This window comes from Sinocyclocheilus grahami, unplaced genomic scaffold (assembly GCF_001515645.1).
Source record: "Sinocyclocheilus grahami isolate Dianchi unplaced genomic scaffold, SAMN03320097.WGS_v1.1 scaffold1049.1, whole genome shotgun sequence".
Classification (NCBI taxonomy): domain Eukaryota; kingdom Metazoa; phylum Chordata; class Actinopteri; order Cypriniformes; family Cyprinidae; genus Sinocyclocheilus; species Sinocyclocheilus grahami.
The window spans coordinates 30,495-54,849 of record NW_015506228.1 but is presented as its reverse complement, the minus strand read 5'-3'; the positions used below and the strand labels follow the sequence as shown (position 1 = coordinate 54,849).

The window sequence follows — 24,355 nt, the reverse complement described above, 5'->3', positions numbered from 1 at the left end:
GTGTGTGTGTGTGTGTGTGTGTGTGTGTGTGTGTGTGTGTGTGTGTGTGTGTGTGTGTGTGTGTGTGTGTGTGAGTGTGAGTGTGTGGGACAGCGGCGCTGACGCAGGAGCTGAACGGCCCTCTTCATTAACCTTTCTAACACCTGTGTAAGCGTTGAGCAGCGTATTATTTTCTCTCTCAGAGATGCTCATACTAACTAATGGAGCCGCTGGATTCAGTCACAGAGCCAGAGGAAGCTTTATTTTTCACAATATCAAGCAACGAAATGAGTTTCTTCAACTATGGCCACTTTTGGCCCTGTGGACTTTTGGGAATTAAATTCCTTTAGAAGAAACTTTCCAAACTCACTGGCTTATTTTCTCTAATAATGTGAGCATAAATGCATCGCTGGAGAAATCTGACATTTTTCCTCTGGACCGTCATGAAGAAATGTAATTTCCTCAACCGCATCCATCACATTAAATACGCTATGTTATATACCTCTGAATATGTTACATTGTATACAGTACATCTGTACTACTACTCTTGCATAGTTTGCCAAAAAGACGTAACTTCACATAAAGCTTTATTAGAAAATAAATTAATAATTACAATAAATTATTATCTTAACACATCATTTACACACAAATACATATTAAAATGTTTTTTTGTATCTATTTATTGTCTACGTTGTACATTATATCATTTATTTTAAACATATGTTCACGCTTCTTGCATGGCCCTGGTTCACACTACTGCTATAGTCACCACGGATGGCAAGCGCCCACAATAATAAAAAAAATGGCACACAAAATAACAAAAAAAATGAAAGTAAATAAAATTAAATAAATAGCTGAAATGATTCACTGTATTCCAAGTCTTTCTAAAGTCCTGAGAGTCTGAAAATCGTCTCGACCGCAGAAGAAATCTCAAGTGAATATTCAAACTTGAACCAGTGACATTTGCTGTCGTGGATGTCGAGCTTGGTGTGAAGGCAAAATCTTCAGAGAATAATCTTCAGCTTCGTACTATTGCCCCACACTTGGCTACATAGCTTTAGAATGTATAAAGACTTTGAACATTCTGCACAAATTATATGCATTGTTAACCTTAATTATACTTTACACTCTTAAAAATAAAGCTGCTTCACGATGCCATAGAAGAACCTTTTTGTCTAAATGGTTCCATAAAGAACCTTTAACATCTGAAGAACCTTTCTGTTTCACAAAAGCTTCTTTGTGGCGAAAGAAGGTTCTTCAGATTATAAAAAGGTAAGAAAGAGATTTGACTTTGACTGAATGGTTCTTTGTGGAACCAAAAATGGTTCTTCTATGGCATCGCTTGAAGAACCTTTTGAAGCACCTTTATTTTTAAGAGTGTTGATGGTGGAACAGAGCAGCATGAACATTCTTCTAAATTTCTCCTTTAGTGTTTTACAAAAGAAAAGTGAACAGATGACAGAATCGTACCTATTTCTTTGCGTGGATATCTATTGTAATGTAATGAGTGAAATTAATAGTGAAAGTAGAGTTAAGGAGTAAGATCCAAATTAAAATGCATTTGTAGCAAAACAAATGAAAACTAATGTAAAACGGTACTGTTTTAGTGTGTTTTTTATTATTTTCATAAAAGCATCCCCTGGGACATGGAAGTGCTCACTGTATGATTATAATACCCATACAATGGTTTTTCAAAGTTCATAAAACAAACAAACAAACAAATAAATAAATCAGATTTTTTTTTGGAGTATGCTTTGCATGAAAATACAGTCTTTCAGTGTTTTTGGATTTTCTGCAATTTCTGAGTGAAAATGATTTCAAATTGAATCTTGCACCACTTTATTCAGTGCATGCATTATGTAAATGTTGCATTGTCTAGCGAAAGTGTTACGGCACTGTCTTATTGAGCTGAAATACGAGAGTATCGACGTTTCTGATATGTTAAAGCACAGTGAAGGATTGTCATCCAAATCACATTTCATTCTCCTCCATACTCTGCGTTTATCACTTTTCTTTTAAATATGTAATGGATCACTGAAAGCAGCCCAAACGTGTAACGCTGACTCAGCAACACATTTCTAACATACACCACCACTCAAAAGTTTTTGAACAGTAAGATTTTTAATATACGTTTAAAGAAGTCTCTTCTGCTCAGCAAGCCTGCATTTATTTGATTCAAAGTACAGCAAAAACTTCCAAAAAATGTTGAAGTATTTTTACTATTTAAAATAACTCTTTTCTATTTGAATATATTTTTAAATGTCATTTATTCTCGTGATTTCAAAGCTGGATTATATTCCAGGCACATGATCCTTCAGAAATCATTCCAATATTCAGATTTTCTGCTCAAAAACATCTATTATTATTATAATTATGTTTAAAACAGCCGAGTATATATTTTTTTCAGATTTGTTTGATGAATAGAAAGTTCAGAAGAACAGCATTTATCTGAAATATAAATCTTTTTTTAACATTATAAATGTCTTTATCATCACTTTTGATCAATTTATGGCAACCTTGCTAAATAAAAGTATTAATTTCTATAATCCTAAAAAATATATATATATGTGTATGTGTATGTGGTATAATGTTACAAAAGCTTTTTTATTTCAGATAAATGCTGATCTTTGGATCTTTCTATTCATCAAACAATCCATACTCAACTGTTTTAGATATTGATGATAATGATAATATTAATGATAATGATAATAATAATCAGAAATGTTTCTCGAGCAGCAGATCAGCATATTATACTGATTTCTGAAGATCATGTGACACTGAAGACTGGAGGAATGATGCTGAAAATACAGCTGCGCATCACAGACATACATTACAGTTTAACAGAGATTCTCACATAAATCAGTTATTTTAAATAGTACAATATTTCACAATATTACTGCTTTTACTCTATTGCGGATCAAATAAATGCAGGCTTGGTGAGCAGAAGAGAATTCTTTAAAAAAAAACTTAAAAATCCTACTGCTCAAAAACTGGTCGTATCAAACGAAAGTGCTTTCAAACTCAGTGCTCACTTGTCTTTCTCTGTGTTTGTCTGTAGTTTTCCTGTGCCCAGGGCTCTTACGCGGCGTTTATCAGAGCGAGCATCTGTTCGAGTCGGACCACCAGTCGGGAGCTTGGTGCAAAGACCCCCTCCAGGCCTCGGATAAGATCTATTACATGCCCTGGACGCCGTATCGCACGGACACCCTCACCGAATACTCCAGCAAAGAGGATTTCATCGCAGGACGACCCACCACGACCTACAAGCTCCCCCATCGGGTCGACGGCACCGGGTTCGTCGTCTACGACGGAGCGCTGTTCTTCAACAAGGAGCGAACTAGGAATATCGTCAAGTTCGATTTACGCACTCGCATCAAGAGCGGCGAGGCTATCATCGCTAGCGCGAACTACCACGACACTTCGCCGTATCGCTGGGGAGGCAAGTCGGATATCGATTTGGCGGTGGACGAGAACGGTCTTTGGGTGATTTACGCCACGGAGCAAAACAACGGACAGATCGTGATCAGCCAGCTCAACCCATATACGTTACGTGTCGAGGGAACTTGGGATACGGCCTACGACAAACGCTCCGCTTCCAACGCCTTCATGATCTGTGGGATCCTGTACGTCGTCAAGACCGTCTACGAAGACGACGATAGCGAAGCCACCGGGAATAAAATCGACTACATCTACAACACGGAGCTGAGCAAAGACGGCTATCTGGACATCCCCTTCCCGAACTCGTACCAGTACATCGCTGCCGTGGATTACAATCCCAGAGACAATCTGCTCTATGTGTGGAATAACTACCACGTGGTCAAGTATACGCTGGATTTCGGAGTCCTGGACAACAGGCTAGGTAAGAGCCGGAGCGTTTTGAAAGCTATGATCGCTTTCTCAAAGTTTGCACACACAAAAAAAAACAAATTTCAAAAGGAAAATAGTAAGTGGATGCAACTTTGTTTAAGCCGTTTTGTTCATGCCTGATCGTCTATTTGACAAAGTCATAGTTCACAGCTTTGATGTAAACTTAAGATTACAAAACCCTTCCGTGTATATCAAAGATGCCCAAACTTTTCAATATGAAGGCCCAACAATCAGACGTGATTCACTGGCCAAAAGTAAATGTTGCATTCTATCCAACATTATATAAATGAATATTAATACATTTTAATGTTATATTAAAATGTATTTAAGTAAAAAAAACATCAGTGCACTCATTAAGTGATTCATGGGGTCTTTAAAGAAAATGAAGCCTATTTTTAAGATTAAGTTTTTTTTTTTTTTTTAAATAATACATGAAAATTAAGCACATTTTACACCCAATTACTGTCCAATGAGAACTAAAACATTATGTAAAATAATAATCTTAAATACATAACTTTAAATGTTTTACTTTTTTATTTATTTGTGCTACTTCATTTATTTTGTTGATTTATAAATACATGCATCATTTAGTTTTACTGTATTTCAATACAAATGTGACTATTATAGAAAAATAATAATATATATTTTAAAATAAAAACAATCTAATTATAATCACCGTGAACAGAAATGAAAGGGGAAAAATACATATTTGGGTGGAAATGTATATACAGTTTTATATTATTTTAAAGGAACGTCACAATGCAAAAAAAATCCTTTTACAAACCTTTCAGTCTTACAAATAACCTTTATTTCTGTTATGCAAAATACGGTCTTGTATTTCTTATGATGTTGGGTTGAAATATGACATATTTTAATTCTAGATTCACAGCCTCCTCCTTAAAGCACAGCTACTAATAACATTTGGTGAATGCGCGGGTGGAGCTGCTGATGGGAATGTTGTGGTTGTGATTTCGTGAAATGAGTTGTTTGGTGTCTGCGGGCGGCACACGGATCGAGTGAGCTTTGAGTTAGTGGTCGAGCAGAAAGTTTGGAATGTTCTCTTTAATTAGAAAGCATCGAGTGAAGTTAGTAGAGGGGAAGAAGTTCATGGCTACTTACTGAATGTCGGAATGTCGTCGGCTGGATCGGCGCTTTCGCCATTGAATTAAAAGCCTTTTAAATAAAGAAAACTTGTGTGAGAGACACTGTGGGAAAAACACTGTTACTGCTGTACAGTGATATGCAAGAGGTGTATTGGGGGTCATCGCTAAGTGAAAATAAAGTTAAATAATTTGCAAACATTTTTTTCATGGTCACCCTCAATGCCAGCCAAATTATATTATATACTATTATAACTATTAAAAAAAACCATTAAATAGAGAAAAGTAAATATTGCATTTCGTCAAACTGTATTTTAAATAATTACACAAGCATGTAAGTAATGTTTTAAAAAATGTAAATTATTTTTAATCAAATTCACCCCCCAATTATTTAAAACATATTCTAAAAAATATATATATGTATCAAAAGATATCCTTCAATGTCCACTAAAGGCGTTCAAACTCTAATTGTGAGTAGTGATATTTAATATGTCTTAGCCAGCAAGCTCTAACAAGAAGAGTGTTCTCTTAATGAAAGCTTTGTTTTCATTGACAGACAAATCTGTGTTCAGAGTCACACTTATGTGTGCCTGGTGACAGCAGCGGTTTGGACGGCATGCATTTCATTTCATTTTCCTGGTGTACTTGATCTGAAAGAGAAAGTTTTGGGTACAGTTGAATGGAAGTGTTTTTGACAGAGAGGTAACAGCTGTGGCCACTTCACATTTACACTCTCAGACTGTCATGAGCTGTCAGCACGCTAACTGCTGCTCTTCACCACTGCTTTCAGACAGAAATTGCACATGCTACTTATTTATTTATTATGTTTTTAATATTAGGCAGCATGTACACTGCACAGTGTTCAGCATCCAAATATGCTGGTATCACAATTTAAATGTATTAGTGTTGCCATTAGTGTGAACTGTTGTCTTCTACAGACAGTTTTCTGTGGAGCAATAGTTGAGGAGAATCTTGCTGAGCAAGTTAGCTACACTGTTTATAACTTTCTACCTGAATAACACATCCAGTTTAATGCCACAGACGTGCTTGCAGTGCATTTTCACGCTTGCATAGAGGATGTTTCTGTCGTGTGCATCTGTGCGTAATGGTGCATGTTTCTGTCTGGCAGGGTGGACATGAGGTGAAGTTGCCTTTATTAAGTGATGGTGTGATTTGAGATGCTCTCACATGCATTTATAGAGTCAGGAAATGACCCACTCACAGCATTCTCAAATCACACATGCAGAGAGAGCAGTGTGTGTGTGTGTGTGTGTGTGAGCACAACGCTCAACACCTGCGGCATGTTTCTCCTGGAATTAACCTTCATCTGAAGGTGACTCTTTGATGGGGTTCTGTTCATCACATTCTATTGCTGTTTCAAGACCTAGTGAGCATACATACTGTGTGCTTAAACACTCCCAAAATGCAAAGCTGCTTAATGAGATTTTAGGATTTGTTTTTAAAGATTCTATAAGGTTTTAGCCTTGGTGACATTATCAAGCGAAATGACTCGCAACAGTGTTGTTGTTCTGAATGTCAGCACGGCTATAAATACATGTGACCGAATCTTTGAGTCTTTGGGTTTGGTTAGGGGTTGGGTTTGAGGGGGGTTAAAGTTTCCCCCAAAGTAGCGCAATGACCATGTCCCATATAAAACCTCAAAATATGTAATTTCCATACCTAAAATACATATTTTACAGACACCGTTTTGCAGATTGATCAGAAACACAGCTAAAAGGCTTTTTACCAGTGGCCATCCTTCACAAAACTTAACATTTACCACAGTTATATCACAGGTAGAATGCAAAATGTTTTAATACAGGCATTTCAGTCAGATGTAATTTACGCAATATTTCAAACCTAAGTTTAACCAAAGGCTATAGAAAAGGGACTTTAGTTTAACCCACGATAGAAAATCAACCCGCCGCAACAGTTTAGAATCAGCCCAATTCTGTGCAAAAAAAAAGGGACCCTGGCAACCCTGCATCTAACACGAGCTGCATCCAAAGGGATTTAAATACTCCGCATATTGATAGCGGCTCCCTGATGCGCGAAAATTGTATTCAAATGTTTTAATACAGGCATTTCAGTCAGATGTAATTTACGCAATATTTCAAACCTAAGTTTAACCAAAGACTATAGAAAAGGGACTTTAGTTTAACCCACGATAGAAAATCAACCCGCCGCAACAGTTTAGAATCAGCCCAATTCTGTGCAAAAAAAAGGGACCCTGGCAACCCTGCATCTAACACGAGCTGCATCCAAAGGGATTTAAATACTCCGCATATTGATAGCGGCTCCCTGATGCACGAAAATTGTATTCAGCATTAGAACTTTTGCAGGAGCAGGCAGTTATGTTCAGAAATTGGGAGCGGGATTCATAAAACAGTCCCGTGCAGGGCTTTAATACAAAAGCGCACACAATTAATGGTGACTGTAGAAAGCAAAAGCCGAATCACGGACATTTTGGGGCATATTTTTAGGTCCAAAAAGAGGACATGTCCGGGGAAAAGAGGACTTATGGTCACCCTAGGTCTAGTAGTCTTCACAGTCAGCAGTGCCCGTCACAAGATCGCAAGCACATCATGTGTGCCATTTAGCACAGGGCCTCTAAATACATGTTTATTTTGTTATGCGATAATACAAGCTACTGGCAAAAAAAAATCAAATGAGGAAGATTACTGAGAAAAATGGATACATTTTTGTAATGAGAATTTGTGGGGGAAAGTGCTTAAATATTTTGAAAATAACGTCACAATGCAAAAAAAAAATCGTAATGATCCCGAAATAGGCTTCTGTTGATTTTTGGGTGAAATATGGCTTGGATAGGATCTCGACTCACCTATTTTATTCATACAGCATTGTACGTTTATTTTTAGGCCCTCTATATGTTTTAGGTCTCAGGCAGCGTTTGGCTGGAGGCTGGTTTTATCACTGCACACAGCTCCATTACTCACTGCTGAAAATCCCCTGGCTCGCGGGCACAAGTGTGTCGCACTTTATCACCCCCTCCCCGCGTACCCTCTCCAGCTTTAGTTCCTCTATAGAGGCAGTCAAGAGAGAGATACGCACTGTGCTTACAACATCTGTCCCTGTGCCCTGCTCCACTGGCCTTGTGTGTGTGTGTGTGTGTGTATGTGTGTGTGTGTGTTTTCAGTTCTGTCTCGTGTGTTTCTGCGTAGCTTCAGGAAATCTCTAAAAATAAGCATGATATAACAGCATTATCCTAGAATGTCTAAAATCACAAAATTTCATTATATTGGAATCTCTGAAATGAGCATCAGATAACAAAGTTTGCACAGGGTCATAATAATAATAATAATAAATTTTATTTATAATGCACTTTATATTCACACATAATCCCGAAAGTGCTACAGATTAAACACAAAAATAATTGTTAAGAATCAAAAGGGTCATAAGATCAGTGTCCAATAATGAAATCATCAGTAGACATTAAACTCAGCTTTAGAAAATCATCAGCTTCAAGTTGCAAAACTGGAACATGATCTTCAAAATCTGCATTGGACAGCACCGCCAACAACAAATGAGTATCAGAAAACAGAATCACATTGAACTGACTAAATTCAGCATCAGATATTAGACAGCAGCAACAACAAATCAGATAACAGTATCAGTGGGGAATATTCAAAATCAGCATCACGTAACAGAATCAGCATTAAATACATTAACTCAACATCAGATAGCAAAATCAGCATGGACTTATTTTTAAAGGCACCAGATAAGAAAAATCAGCACGAATGCCTCACAATCAGCATTAGACCACATTAACACTATTATGAATCTTCAAAATCAGCATCAGGTTACAGAATCACTTTGAATTGTGCATATTCAGCATCAGATAATATAATTACCTTGAAATCTCCAAAGTAAGTATCAGACAACAACAAATCTGCATCAGAAAACAGAATCAGTATTGAATATAAACCAGCATTAGATCAAAATCAGCATTAGATAACATGAATGATATGAATCTCAAATCAGCATCTGATAAAAGAATAACAAAAGAAATGCTTTAAAATCTAAATGAGCATCAGATAACAAAGTTTGCACAGGGTCATAATAATAATAATAATACATTTTATTTATAACGCACTTTATATTCACACATAATCCCGAAAGTGCTACAGATTAAACACAAAAATAATTGTTAAGAATCAAAAGGGTCATAAGATCAGTGTCCAATAATGAAATCATCAGTAGACATTAAACTCAGCTTTAGAAAATCATCAGCTTCAAGTTGCAAAACTGGAACATGATCTTCAAGATCAGCATTAGTTGGCAGAATCAACATTAAATCTCCGAACTCAACACCAGATAGCAGAATCAGCATGAATAAAAAAAATCTAAATCAGCATTAGATAACATGAATGATATGAATCTCAAATCAGCATCTGATAAAAGAATAACAAAAGAAATGCTTTAAAATCTGCATCAGATAGTAGATTTGCCTTGAAATGTCTAAAATCAGCATCAGACAACAAAGTTAGTATAGGGTCATGAAGTCAATGCCTGATTATGACGACATATTCAGATCTGCCTCAGATTACAAAACTGAAATATAATCTTCAGAAACATAATCTTTCAAAAATCATCATATCAGCACTGAATCTCCTAAATCAGCATTAGATAGCAATACATCTGCGTCAGATAACATAATCCATGTGGAATCTTCAAGATCAGCATTAGTTGGCAGAATCAACATTACATCTCCGAACTCAACACCAAATAGCAGAATCAGCATGAATAAAAAAAATCTAAATCAGCATTAGATAACATGAATAATATGAATCTCTAAAATCAGCATCTGATAAAAGAATAACCAAAAATGCTTTAAAATATGCATCAGATAGTAGATTTGCCTTGAAATGTCTAAAATCAGCATCAGACAACAAAGTTATTATAGGGTCATGAAGTCAGTGCGTGATTGTGAAGACATATACAGATCTGCAACTCAGATTGACAATGCAAAATCATCAGTCTCAGATTGCAAAACTGAAATATAATCTTCAGAAACATAATCTTTAAAAAAATTTAGCATATCAGCACAGAATCTCCTAAATCAGCATTAGATAACAACAGCACATCTGCATCAGATAACAGAATCCATGTGGAATCTTCAAGATCAGCATTAGTTAGAAGAATCAACATTAAATCTCTGAACTCAACACCAGATAGCAGAATCAGCATGAAGAAAAAATCTAAATCAGCATCAGATAACATGAACAATATACATCTCCAAAATCAGCGACAGATAACAGAATAACCAATCATTCTCCAAAATCTGCATCAGGTAACAGAATCACTCAGATTTTTCTAAATTCAGCATGATTTATTATAATTACCTTGAAATCTTTAAAATCAGCATCAGAGAATAAAGTTCATCATCAGATCTGCACTAAAATTCACAACACAAAGTCATAAGCCTCAAACTGTAATATAATCTTCAAAATCAGCATCTGACAATAACAAAATCAGCATCAGATAATAAAATTAGAATGTAACTTCCAAAATAATCACACATAGTAGAATCACCTTGAAATCAGCATTAGACAAAACAACTGACACCAGTAAAGAAAACTCTCTGGCCTTTATATGATACAGATGAGGGTTTCACACCAAAATAAACATGGCATTCTGTAAATGAACATTCATCTCTTGAAATGAATGTTTATTTTTGTGCCACACTAAAGCGAATTATGAATTCTCAAAACAGTGACCATTGTTGAACCAGGACCTTGTTTTTCTTCAGGCTCCTGTGAAACTTGACATGTCTGAGATGTCCTCCTGGAGCTGTTGTGACGGACAGTTTCGTGTGAGATACTGATCTCCCGTTCTGACCTGCTGTGTGGAATATCAGCTCTCTTCCTTATAGCTTTTGCATTTGCTTATATTCAGAACATGTGAGGGAACGTCAAACACAGTGATGTTTGGAGCCGGTGCGGGATGCTTGTTGGCGAGCCATACCGGTGCGCTCTGCTCTGCAGGGCCCCTTTAGGCAGACGGTAATTGACCTAATCTGGCCCATATGCAGAGTGAAATATGTTTAGCCGTGACCTCAGAGGAGCACTGCCTTGTGCTATGACTACTGGAGATCTTTTGACTCTGTCTGGCCTTCAGTCTAATAAAACACACAGAGTCAAGACCTACAGACTCCTCACAAAACTGGCTGCAGAAGTGGAAAAATAAAGCTTACGTTCAGAGGATTTTGAATTTGATCTGTTCAGATGCATTCATCTATCTCCTATTAAGTTTGGCATGAAATTTATTGAACAAGGCAAAAGCATAAGGGCAGGACCTGGTTTCATTCATTGTCAAAAGGATAAAAAAAAGTTGGTCAAGAAAAACTTTCCTAGACGGGAAGTTTGGTGTAGTTTAAAAGCTTGAACTTTGAAGGCTTTGAAGTTGTTGTATGGTTGCTAGCATGCTCTGGGTGGTTGCTAGGTCATTGTGTGTTCTAAGTGGTTGCTAAGTGGTTGTTATGTGGTTGCTTGGGTGTTTTGTTTAATTGATAGGTGGCTGCTAGGGTGTTCTGGGTGGTTGCAGATGTGTTATCACTGGTTGTTATGTGGTTGCTAAGTGGTTGTTAGGATGTTCTGAGTGGTTGCTTAGTGTGGTTCCTAGGGGGTTGCTATGTTTTTGCTGGGATGTTCTGGGTGGTTTCTAGTGTGTTATGACTTCTATGTTATTTCTGGAGTGTTCTGTTTGGTTTCTAGGTGGTTGCTGTGTGATTGTTAGGGGGGTCCTGAGTGGTTGCGAGGTGATTTCTATGTGGTTGTTTTTCAGTGGTTGCTTTGTGAATGCTATGGTGTTCTGATTGTTTGCTGTGTGGTTGCTGGTATGTTATGGGTGGTTATGTTATTACTGGGGTGTTCTTTTCTGTTGCTAGGTGTCTACTTGCTGGTGTGTTATTGGTGGTTGTTATGTGGTTGCTAGGTGTGATTGCTAGTATGTTCTGGGTGGTTCGTAGGTGGTTGCTGTGCTGTTGATGGGGTGTCCTGGGTGGTTGCTGGTGTGTTATGATTGCTACATTATTTGTGTAGCATTCTCTTTGGTTTCTAGGTGGTTGCTATGCAGCTTCTGGGGTGGTCTGGTGTAGTTACTAGGTGGATGCTAGTGTGTACTGAGTGGTAGCTTTGTGGTTGCTTCTGGCTGGTTGTTTTGTGGTTGCTAGGGTTTTCTGTGTAGCTGCTATGCAGGTGTTTGGATGGTTGCTGAGGAGTTGCTATGAAGTTTCTAGGGTGTTCTGGTGTTCATGAGGGTGTTGCTAGGTGTTCTGGGTCATTGCTAGGACATTGCAGATAAAGAGACACAAATAAAATTCCTTTAATATCAAAGTGCCAATATTAGTATTTTAAAAACTGACAGCAGGTGAAAGTGTGAGATTCTTTCCATGTGTTAAGAATCAGAGAGCTGACTCTGGCATTCAACAATTCACTTAAAACAATACAACAACAACAGATATGTGCATGCATGTGTATGTGTATGCCTATGTCTATGTCTATGTGTATGTGTATGTGTATATGTGTGTGTGTGTGTGTGTGTGTGTGTGTGTGTGTGTGTGCGTATTTGTGTGTGCAATATGATGGGAACAGTGAAAAGGGTCCAAATGTTAATTAAGCATGGCTGTGAGTGAGCAGTGATAGAGTGTGTATGTGTATGTGTATGTGTATGTGTATGTGTATGTGTATGTCTATGTCTATGTCTATGTCTATGTGTATGTGTATGTGTATGTGTATGTGTATATGTGTGTGTGTGTGTGTGTGTGTGTGTGTGTGTGTGTGTGCGTATTTGTGTGTGCAATATGATGGGAACAGTGAAAAGGGTCCAAATGTTAATTAAGCATGGCTGTGAGTGAGCAGTGATAGAGATGCTTCATCTTTCTGCCAGACATGAATGAGTCGAGCCAGTTCTCACTCGCACTGATAAGACACCAGAATAGAGAGACAATTCAGAGTAATGAGCTCTTTCTGACAGCCAGAGAAACTTCTCTTCATTTTCTTTGGTGCCGAGAAGACGAACGAGAGATAATTATGACAAGAAGAGCTTGTTTCAAATTAAGTGTAATACCAATAGCTAAAACGCGGCACGCCACGCGGAACGCCGTCACGTCTGCCGTCGATCCTGATAATAGACAGAATGTTTTAAGAACGTTTCTTGCATGGATTGGAAATTACAGGCAGATTTACAGATTGACTGGTTGAGTTGATTGAGTTGGTTTTGATGGTTCAGGCCACACACACTTCAATCAGATCGCCTGATTCACGTGCAGCTTTGGTCAGTCCGTCTTCATCTGCTTCACATGGTTATTCTCATGTTTAAGTTACTGAGACAAATTATACATAATCAGAAACTAGGGCTGACAATTTACCACATTTATTTAATTTAAAATGTAATAAGCTTGAATATTTCTTATTGTCAAAGTTGAAAACAGTTGTGCTGCTTCATATTTTTGTGGACACCGTGACACATTTTATTTTTCAGGATTCTACAAAAGAACAGCATTTATTTGAAATAGAAATCTTTTGTGACATAATAAATGTTTTTACTGTCGCTTTTGATCTGTTGTTCAGTGTTCTGGGTGGTTTCTAGGGAGTTGGTAGGGTGTTCTGCATGGTTGCTAGGGTGTTTCTATGTGGTTACCAAGTTATTGTGGGTGGTTGCTATGCAGTTGCCAGGGTGTTCTGGGTGGTTGCTAGGGTGTACTGGATGGTTTCTAGGGAGTTGCTAGGGTGTTTTGGTGGTTGCTAAGGTGTTTTGAGTTGTTGCTAAATGTGGTTGCTAATGTGTTTTGGGTAGTTGCTAGGGTTTTGTGAAAGATTGTAACATCTAGCTCTGTGGCCGTGATGAAATTACACTATTGAAGTAAATTAAAATGGATTCCATTAAAATCAGACTTTTATGCTCACAGCAGTGTGTGCCCTTATAAATGATCTTTATTCATTTTAAGCAGCCTACTGAAATTATAATCAGTTGAAATTTTACAAATTAACATTATTGAAATGTAACACAAGCCCTTAACTTGCAGTGAGGATTGCTGCATGGTCACGTGCTGTATATAATCATCTTTAGTCATCGCAGATATCAGGAGACAACAGGTGTGACCTGAAGTGTGTTTGAGGTGTCATGTGGTCGTGGTCAGGTGGTTTTGGGAGGAATCTTTCTGCTGCGTCTGGAGGTTTTAAGCATTTTCCTCCCTCAGCGCCTGATGAAGTGTCTCTGTGCGTTTGTGTTTAATGACGCAGAGCTGCTGGAAGCTGCACTCATGGCTGTCATTGATTCACACGCTGTGAATGTTTATTATGGAGTCTCAAAATGAGTGTGTTTGCAATATTTGCGTGTGTGATTGTGTATGTGTGGCTGTTTTGTCCTCAGCAATTATTAATGTAATTATAATGTGTTCATATATAATTATCAGTTAATTTATTAATTATTAAGCATTGTTATCATTTATTGTTAAAGGGGTCATGAATTGAGAGACCAAAATTCTGTTGATCTTTTATAATATTTGCAAATTTTTAAATCATAACATGTACATTTATATAGTCGCCAGTGGCGACCTTAGCAAAAATTGAACTTACGAATTCATATATTTGTTGCATTCGTTTTAGTTGCAGTCTGGAGCCCTGTACAGCAAAAGTCAATGGAGAGCGTTGGATTGTTTTCCCTCCCAGTGGGCGTGGTTTTCAGATTATGACGTGTGTCGCTCTGTCTCTATACCACTGCCTGTTTAGTCCCGCCCACAAATTCTATGTCACTGCCTGTTTAGCCCCGCCCACCGATTCTACGCCGCTGTCTGTTTAGCCCCGCCCACCGATCCTATAGAGAAAGAGCACATTTAGGCCATGCCCACACCGGGCATACAAAAAAACAGAGCAATGCCTAAAAGCTGCTATGTGACAAGGTGCACAGTAAACAAGCTAAAAAAAACCAGAACTATGCTTTTATAAGCTGTCGACCCCCCAAAATCGAGCGTTTAGGGCACAAATAGTTGTCGGGGTGTTTCACGTTGGGCTGTTCAGTTGGATCATTTCTCAAACAAAAGGAAGGTTAATAAAAGGGACACTGACATAGACCAATAAAATTGAGTTTCTTAATATATCTCCTCCTCTCAGATTCACAAAGAGTGGTGAAATAACCCTTTGACATGGTTAAAAATAATGAATGGTCTTGTCGCCGATTACGTTTCCTCCAGTGGGCGCAGTTCTCAGAGTATCATGACACGTTCCACTCTACTTTTGTGTCCTAAACGCTCGTTTTTTGGGGTCGACAGCTTATAAAAACGTAGTTCTGGGTTTTTTAGCTTGTTTACTGTGCACCTTGTCACACAGCAGCTTTTTAGCTCTGTTTTTTTGTTTTAAGTCAGAAATGACAAGGAGGCAGCTTCCCGCAATAGAAAGTCAATGGAGAGCGTTGGATTGTTTTCCCTCCCAGTGGGCGTGGTTTTCAGATTATGACGCGTGTCGCTCTGTCTCTATACCACTGCCTGTTTAGTCCCGCCCACAAATTCTACATCACTGCCTGTTTAGCCCCGTCCACAAATTCTATGTCACTGCCTGTTTAGCCCCGCCCAACGATTCTACACCACTGCCTGTTTAGCCCCGCCTCCAGACTCGCACATGTAGTAGGTAAATGACAAGAGCAGCAAATGCAGGTCCACACAGAATCCAAACGATATCTGGGTTTTTTAGCTTGTTTACTGTGCACCTTGTCACACAGCAGCTTTTTAGCTCTGTTTTTTTGTTTTAAGTCAGAAATGACAAGGAGGCAGCTTCCCGCAATAGAAAGTCAATGGAGAGCGTTGGATTGTTTTCCCTCCCAGTGGGCGTGGTTTTCAGATTATGACGTGTGTCGCTCTGTCTCTATACCACTGCCTGTTTAGTCCCGCCCACAAATTCTATGTCACTGCCTGTTTAGCCCCGCCCACCGATTCTACATCACTGCCTGTTTAGCCCCGCCTCCAGACTCGCACATGTAGTAGGTAAATGACAAGAGCAGCAAATGCAGGTCTACACAGAATCCAAACGATAAACTTTATTTTTAATGAAGTTCCAGGCCACGTCAGTAAGAACTCGGTCCTTTGTACATTTAATTTTATCGCGGATTAGTTTACAATCAAGGCACAATTCTGTGCAGGATTTTCAGAAAGATTGAAACTAAAAGACGAAGCTATGTGACTATATTGGATCTGATGTCTCACCACATTGTGAGGAACTGTTTTTGGTCACTATTGCTTGTATTTATGCGTCCATCTGTGAGGGATGTAAGCTGTCAAACATACACAACTGTTAACCAATCATAGCAGTGGGCGTTTACTTCTAAGTCTACAATCTGCCACGCCTATTCAAACAGAGCGTTCTGATGAGGAGGGTTAAAACAGGACAGAAAATAGCTTGTTTTTGATGTAAAAATCTTGATATCATTATAAGTGGACCTCACAAACTAAAAAACAAAGGCAGTTTATGACCCCTTTAAAAAGGTTCCTTCTACATGCTTCTTGGAATGCAGAAGTAATTAAAAACTCTAATATGTGTGTTAACTAATAGACGCTACTCAGAAAATACAAATTGTTCAAAATTAAAACTGGATATGAAATATCATGCATAATGTGGTTGGATTGCACCAAATTTCCAGCTTGTTTAAAACTAATCAGCGAGTTGTAGACGTGTAGATGGACACCTGATCCTATTAGCCTCTCTTCGGACTATCACTATCCTTATCTATAAAATGGCTGAGGCCAAAAATAGGAAGAAAAATTAATAATCAGGTTGATTTGCTCTTTTATAAATATAGAAGCCCTCTGGGCACGACTTATTAAAGTTTTAAAAGAGAATTAACTCCTGCAGCAGGTGATGCTGAACTTTTAATTGCTCATCAAAGAATTAATAGTGGGCAAGCGTAGGGTTTGTGAAATTAATAAACATAATATTAATAATCGAAAACTGAGTTACTGAAATAACTTCATTATGTTACAGCACATAAAAACACTGGAGTGAATATTAACATGTGGATCTAGTTTGCATGCTAGCAGACATCAAGCAATTATGGACTTTAAAGGAACAGTTCATGCTGAGGATGTGCTCACCATCAGGCCGTCCAAGATGTAGATGAGTTTGTTTCTTCGTCAGATTTGGAGAAATGTAGCATTGCATCAGTGTCTCTGCAATGGATGCTCTGCAGTGAATGGGTGCCGTCAGAATGGGAGTCCAAACAGCTGATAAAAACATCACAATAATCCACAGCACTCCAGTCCATCAGTTACCATCTGGAGAAGACAAAAGCTGTGTGTTTGAAAGAAACAAATTCAAGACATTTCTAAGTTAAATACAAGTCCGTAATTAATAGTAATAGTAGTTCTGAATCAGGAGAAACATCTGCACAGATTAAGCACCAGCTTTTGTCTTCTCCAGATGTTAACTGATGGACTGGAGTGGTGTGGATTATTGTGATGTTTTTATCAGCTGTTTGGACTCTCATTCTGACGGCACCCATTCACTGCAGAGCATCCATTGCTGAGCAAGTGATGTATTACTGTAATGGGCTGTGATTTGGTCTTTGTCCATGTATTTATTTCAGCGTTTTGTTTGAAGCACTGGAGTGCAGTGAGTTATGTCTATTCATGAGCCGTGATCACTGTACCATTTGGTGAATTCGTTTTTCATGGCTCTATTGTGGGACCATTGATGTTTCTAAATGGTGTGTTAAACCGACACCAGACTGTGGTTGGCAGATTTACATGTCGGTCAGGTGTCTCTTCCTCTCTGAATGGGCAGTTCTTTGCTAATAGTCCGCGGGAGACTCTCTTACCAGTGACGTTAATGCTAGTGCTGCAGGCCGTACGCGGTCACTTCGTGAAAACGGCAGGAAATGTAATTGTATGTAATGTAAACAATTATAGATCAGAGTCGATGTTCTGCCCACACAAACACAAAACTATTACTGTCACATCACCCTACAGCACAAGAGCCTGTGTGTGTGTATGTGTGTGTGTGTGTTATTTTCTGGGTAGTGGGCCTTTCCCATAATTCCTCCTGAGTCTCCTGTGTTGGCTTATTGCTTTGTTTTCCTCCCTCTTGCTGGTTTCTGTGTTTATTAGCACATTAGCTCCTTGGAGGCTCAGAGTATCACAGACTCACAGAAGCAGCCAGATAATTTCAGCCCTTTATTTGTGTTTGGAGAGCTGACAGCAGCTGATCATCCGGTCTGTTTACTCGGGTCATGCACATTTCTGCTCTTATTCTGATCCGTTCGTCAGTGCATACTATTGCAAGTAAAGAGTTTGTCTAGTATTGCTGAATGATTTGAACAAACAATTAATGTGATTCCTGTGAAATGCATCACTGTGTATTGAAAATGAATGGGTATATTGAATATGTATGCACTTTGGAGCATGCTGTGCAGTTTATTTTCAGCTTTTTGCAGTTGAATACTCATTTAAAGCCATATTGTGTTTTTGATTTTATTGATTAATTGAGCAGCAGACGTTCTTCAGAAAATTAGGCAGTATTTGCTTATTTAATTGCTTGCTTGCTTGCTTTCATCTTTTTAATAATTGCACTAAAGCTGTGTAAAGCAACCTGTTTCTGTGTTTATAGATGAGCAGGTGTTGGAATGAAAATAGTTTGGTTAGTGGTGCTTCTTGGTGTCTTGTGTGTGGGTGTATATATATATATATATATAATTACTAAAAATGTAGTTAAACGTTTAAAATGAAAACAGAAAATATTGAATACTCATTTAAAGCCATATTGTGTTTTTGATTTTATTGATTAATTGAGCAGCAGACGTTCTTCAGAAAATTAGAATGTATTTGCTTATTTAATTGCTTGCTTGCTTTCATCTTTTTAATAATTGCACTAAAGCTGTGTAAAGCAACCTGTTTCTGTGTTTATAGATGAGCAGGTGTTGGAATGAAAATAGTTTGGTTAGTGGTGCTTCTTGGTGTCTTGTGTGTGGGTGTATATATATATATATAATTACTAAAAATGTAGTTAAACGTTTAAAATGAAAACAGAAAATAAAAAAAATAAAATCAAACAAAAAAACCTGTAATAGTACTTCAGTGGTGTGGATGTTTTCTAGTTATTGTGTAGGTTGTCGTTAATATACACACTAAACTATAATAAACGTGTTTATTGATTTTACAGATTTAGAGTTGAAGGTGTAGTTACCATAGCAACACGTCTGGCATAATAGCAGCAAGCAGTGAACACATATTCTGCCTTTGAACCTCTAGTAATCATAATCATGACAAAAACAAGAAGGTTTCTAGCGCTCCTGGCACTCATAATAATAATAATACTAATAAACATATATCTTAAATCCCAGACAATGCAGAACAATGCTTTTTGATGAGAGTTTACTTTGAGAAGAAATTCAGCAGTAGATTTGATGATAAAGAGACATAAGAGAAATGTCTGCATTAGAGCCGCTAGATCTTTATATAACTGTGAGATTTTGTGTCTCAGTATGAAGTCGTGTTCTTCAGAGTGCTGCTTGGTTGATTTTTATTTTAGCAATTTGCTGATAGATAATGTGTTGCTATGTATAACAATGGTCATTATTACAGGAAATATCATTTCTGATTTAAATATCTTTGATGAGAGTTTACTTTGAGAAGAAATTCAGCAGTAGATTTGATGATAAAGAGACATAAGAGAAATGTCTGCATTAGAGCCGCTAGATCTTTATATAACTGTGAGATTTTGTGTCTCAGTATGAAGTCGTGTTCTTCAGAGTGCTGCTTGGTTGATTTTTATTTGAGCAATTTGCTGATAGATAATGTGTTGCTATGTATAACAATGGTTACATTATTACAGGAAATATCATTTCTGATTTAAATATCATTTGTTGTGTTCTAAAATAAGGGAATAAGCCCCAAGAAACCGTGGTTTACAGTGAACTTATAACAGCTAAGGGGAGTTTTTAGGCACGACGCAGTGCTTAGCTGTTATAAATTCACTGTAAACCACGGCTTCACGGGGCTTATTGCTTTTATAAAACGGTTATTCCATATACGTAGCAAGGTTTCACAAAATAAAACAAAGCAAATAAAATGTAATGATGTTAATAAAAACATTTGCTGCGTCCCAATTCGCCTACTTATACTATGCCCTAAAAGCATGTACTCTTTTTGTGAAGAAAAAGTACATACTTTTGAGAATGTAGCAGAATATTAGGCAAGCTTTGGGACATGCTACTTCGTCATAACTGCGTCTTTAACGGATGCTGTGTTGCTTAGTTACATGCATTCTGTCACTGTTTAAACTGCGCTGCCAATCATCTCATCACAGTTAACAAAATTCACATTTCATTTCCTACCGTATTGCAGAGAAATGAAGAGGGACGTTGATCTGCCCGTCACAGGTCTATCATGCCAAGAACTCTCTTCATATGTTTGCATAATGATGCATTTAAAAGTTTCATTATAACAATGTTCACAATGCTGCTGCAGATGAAATATAACGCGCATAACATTAAATAAATATTTGTAATCAAATTAGACATTGGTTATTTATCACTCAAACCCGTTTCTCTGCCTGTCCGTCGGTCTTGCATAACCGACATGTTTGTAGTTTTGAAACACTTTTTATGTGTGTTTGTAGTTCTAATCAAATCCTCATCCACCGCGCAATGTGTTGTGGGCAATATTAGCCATTAGAGTGTGCATCGATCTGCACTTCGAATTTTAATCTCAAGTAGTAGACCATCCGGGAATCTATGGCATACTCTTTTCAACATACTACGATTTGGGACAGACTAATTCTATTTTCGAATACTGTTTAGGACGCTAATTGGCACGCAGCAATTATTCTTCTGCCAAACAATGTAGTTCCTCAGAAATGGTTGTGGTTGCAACAAATTGGATGCCGAGCAACACACAGAAACAAAGAGGTGTATGTTTGTAGAGTAACTTACAACAGCTTCGAACCTGGCTCAACCAATCAGAATCAAGGAGCAGAACTATCCGTTTTATAGCTCTATTTTTTCCTCTGATTCCAGAAACCTCTTCAGGAAACGTCTTAATGGACACGACGATGACACGCACCACGACTCGCCCGGTCACCGTTACCACGGCAACCGCCTCCACCAGCACCACCATGACCAGCAGCACCCGATCTCACTCCACGACGCCGGCGGCCCCACGCAGCACCACCACAGACCGGCAGCCGGTGGCTCTTCCCGAGGTCACGGCACGCTCTGACCCGTCCTCCGTCTTGCCCAACATCGCTGTGGAGTTCTGCAGCCCCCTCACTGACTCCTCCATCACCTGGCCCAAAACACGGCAGGGCCTCGTGGCCAAGCAGCCCTGCCCACCGGGAACTGTCGGTACGTTACAGCAGTCCAGAGCAGCCGTGTAGTGATTATGTTCACCAGCAGAGGGCGCTGAGAGATGCACTGGTTACTAAGTTGCACCAATACTTGGACAGGAACAGAGCACTATTATCATCAGTTTATAAAAAGAGACACCTGTTATCGCTTTCAAGTAGGGCTGTGCAAAAAAATCGAATGCGATTTTCATGCGCATCTCGTCAGTAAAGCCGATTCTGTGATTAGTAGTAAATCTCCATCACGGCATTTATTACACAGAGCCGTAGTTCACTGACAAGCTACACAAAATCGTGTTTATAATCATAAAATCGCCTGCGATTGTGAACAGGAGTGGCTTTACTGACAAGATGCGCATGAAAATCGCATTAGATTTTTTTGCACAGCCCTACTTTCAAGATATTGAAATATCTTATTGATTATTAATTAGTGCCGTCAAATGATTAATCGCGATTAATCGCATTCAAAATAAAAGTTTTCGTTTACGTAATATATGTATGTGTACTGTATATATTTATTATGTGTATATATAAATACACACACATGCATCTACATATTTCAGAAAAATGTTGTGTATATATTAAATATATTTATGTATAATATAGATTATATGAATATAAATATAGACATGTAAATATTTTCAAAATATACAGTATACTGTATGAGTGTGTATTTATATATACATAATAAATGAACACAGAACACACACATATATTATGCAAACAAAAACGTTTAACTTGTATTAATCGCGATTAATCGCTTGACAGCACTATTATTAATATATTAACTATTTTTGATAGAGTAATACTCTTTGTTTGTTGTGCAAGCAATTATTTCCATCATGAAATAAACATTAAAAAGATTAATAAAAGTGTTAACATATAATTACGAGAAATAAACTAAGATTTAGAAAATACATTTTCTCTGAATTCTGAGTTGCATCTCGCAATGCTGACTTTTTCTCGCAATTCTGCGAAAATTTGTGATTATAAACTTTTTAGAGAAAAATACTCCGAACGATGAAAAATAAAGTCCGATTTGTGAGTACATTTTTGTAATTCAGACTTTTTTTTAAATTATGAATTTATATCACAATTTTTCTCAGAATTCTGAAGACAAAAAATGTCTGATTTTCTAGAATTTAGAGGGGAAAAAAAAGAGAAATGCAAGATATAAAGTCAGAAATTGTTTCACAGTTATTCTCAAAAAAAGTCAGAATTATGAGAAACAAACAAACAAAAAAAGTCAGAACTGCAGGATAAACTTAATTAGAAATAAATTCATATTTGTGAGATGTAAACTCAGAATTTTTGAGAAAAAATTCAGAATTACAAGCAATGAACTCAGAATCCTGACTTTCTTTTTCATAGCCCTGACTATTTTTCTCTAAAAAATTTTTTTCTCAGTTTTGACTTTTTCCTCGCAATTATTTACTATTTATTATAGTGTGATTTTAATATAATCAGTTTGACTTGCAAAAACAATGATTATAAATAATGTTTACAAAATAATCAGTAATGATAATAGTAATAATAGTTATTATTATTTAACAAAAAATGAAGAATGTGTGGTCCCTCTATTTTAATTGATAGATATTAACAAATAACATCTCAGAAATCTGCTCTTAACCACGAACATCCTAGCAACTGCATAGCGACGCCTTGCCCTGTTTCTACAGAGCAAATAAGCCCTGGTCACTGCATGTTTAACAGCTTGTTTTGGTAACCCAGGTGTGGTGTTTTTCTCTGTGAGTGTGTGGATGTGCAGCAGACGAGCACAAATAACACGAACGCAGCACACGCATCAAACACAAACTCGCCTTTCAGCTCGGTCTGTCACTCTCCTTCCTCTCCTTTTCTTTCTTTAAAGTTGAGCTCTTCCCTTCATTTCTATATCCAAGCGTTTTCCAGGCCTCCGTCTGCTTCCATGGTTTCGGGCGATTGGCAGTTTCTTCAGGATTAGTTGTTTGTTCTTGGATTTGTCCTCTGGGCGTTTCTCAGAGTAACACGTTCACATCCTCAGAAACTCATTCAAAACAAAAACATCAAAAAAACACTAGCTTTTGATTGACATCTGTGTGTTTTGTAACACCCCGTTATGTGATATCATTCAAAAGTTGAGAAATTAATACTTTTATTTAGCAATGATGCGTTAAATTGATCAAAAGTGACAGACATTTATAATGTAACAACATATTTCTATTTCAAATAAATTCTGTTCTTTTGAACTTTCTATTCATCTGTGAATCCTAAAAAAATCTATATATCACGGTTTCCACAAAAATATTGTGCAGCACAACTGTGTTCAACATTGATAATAATCAGAAATGTTTCTCGAGCAGCAGATCAGCATATTATACTGATTTCTGAAGATCATGTGACACTGAAGACTGGAGGAATGATGCTGAAAATACAGCTGCGCATCACAGAAATACATTACAGTTTACAATATATTTACATAGAAACAATTATTTTAAAGAACACTTAGAAGGATACAAGGATTAATGCAATATTGTAACATTATTTTTATTAAAATATTTCCCCACATGTAGACTATTGGACTATATTATTTAGTGGAGGCGGTGTTTATTTTGAAAATACAGCTGCGCATCACAGAAATACATTACAGTTTACAATACATTTACATAGAAACAATTATTTTAAAGAACACTTGGAAGGATACAAGGATTAATGCAATATTGTAACATTATTTTTATTAAAATATTTCCCCACATGTAGACTATTGGACTATATTATTTAGTGGAGGCGGTGTTTATTTTGATTTGCTATTACTATTAGTAATGCATGTGTTTATTGAACATAATCTTTTATCACACTGCTGTTGTGCGTGTGTGCCGACAGTACATCTGGAGTGTGTGTGTGTGTGTGTGTGTGTGTCAGTGATCTCACCTATTTTTCCCTCTTCTGTCCTTCTAATTAGAGCTGAGAATTCTGTCGTCTTTCTCCACGAGCTTTAATTGACCTTTACCAGTGCTCTCCAGGGAACGAACTCACTCTCTATCTCTCTCTCTCTCTCTCTCTCTCTCTCTCTCTCTCTCTCTG

At 37.5% G+C, this 24,355-nt stretch overlaps 1 protein-coding gene across 1 annotated transcript in view; it reads left to right on the top strand.

The window, feature by feature from the left end:
• Positions 1 to 24,355, top strand: part of LOC107566128 (adhesion G protein-coupled receptor L3-like) — a 54,836-nt gene that overhangs the window by 26,427 nt on the left and 4,054 nt on the right. Inside the window, exons 4-5 of the mRNA XM_016251506.1 lie at positions 3,038 to 3,838; positions 20,967 to 21,293. Coding sequence (XP_016106992.1) covers positions 3,038 to 3,838; positions 20,967 to 21,293 — 1,128 coding nt within the window. The remainder of the gene's footprint in view (positions 1 to 3,037; positions 3,839 to 20,966; positions 21,294 to 24,355) is intronic.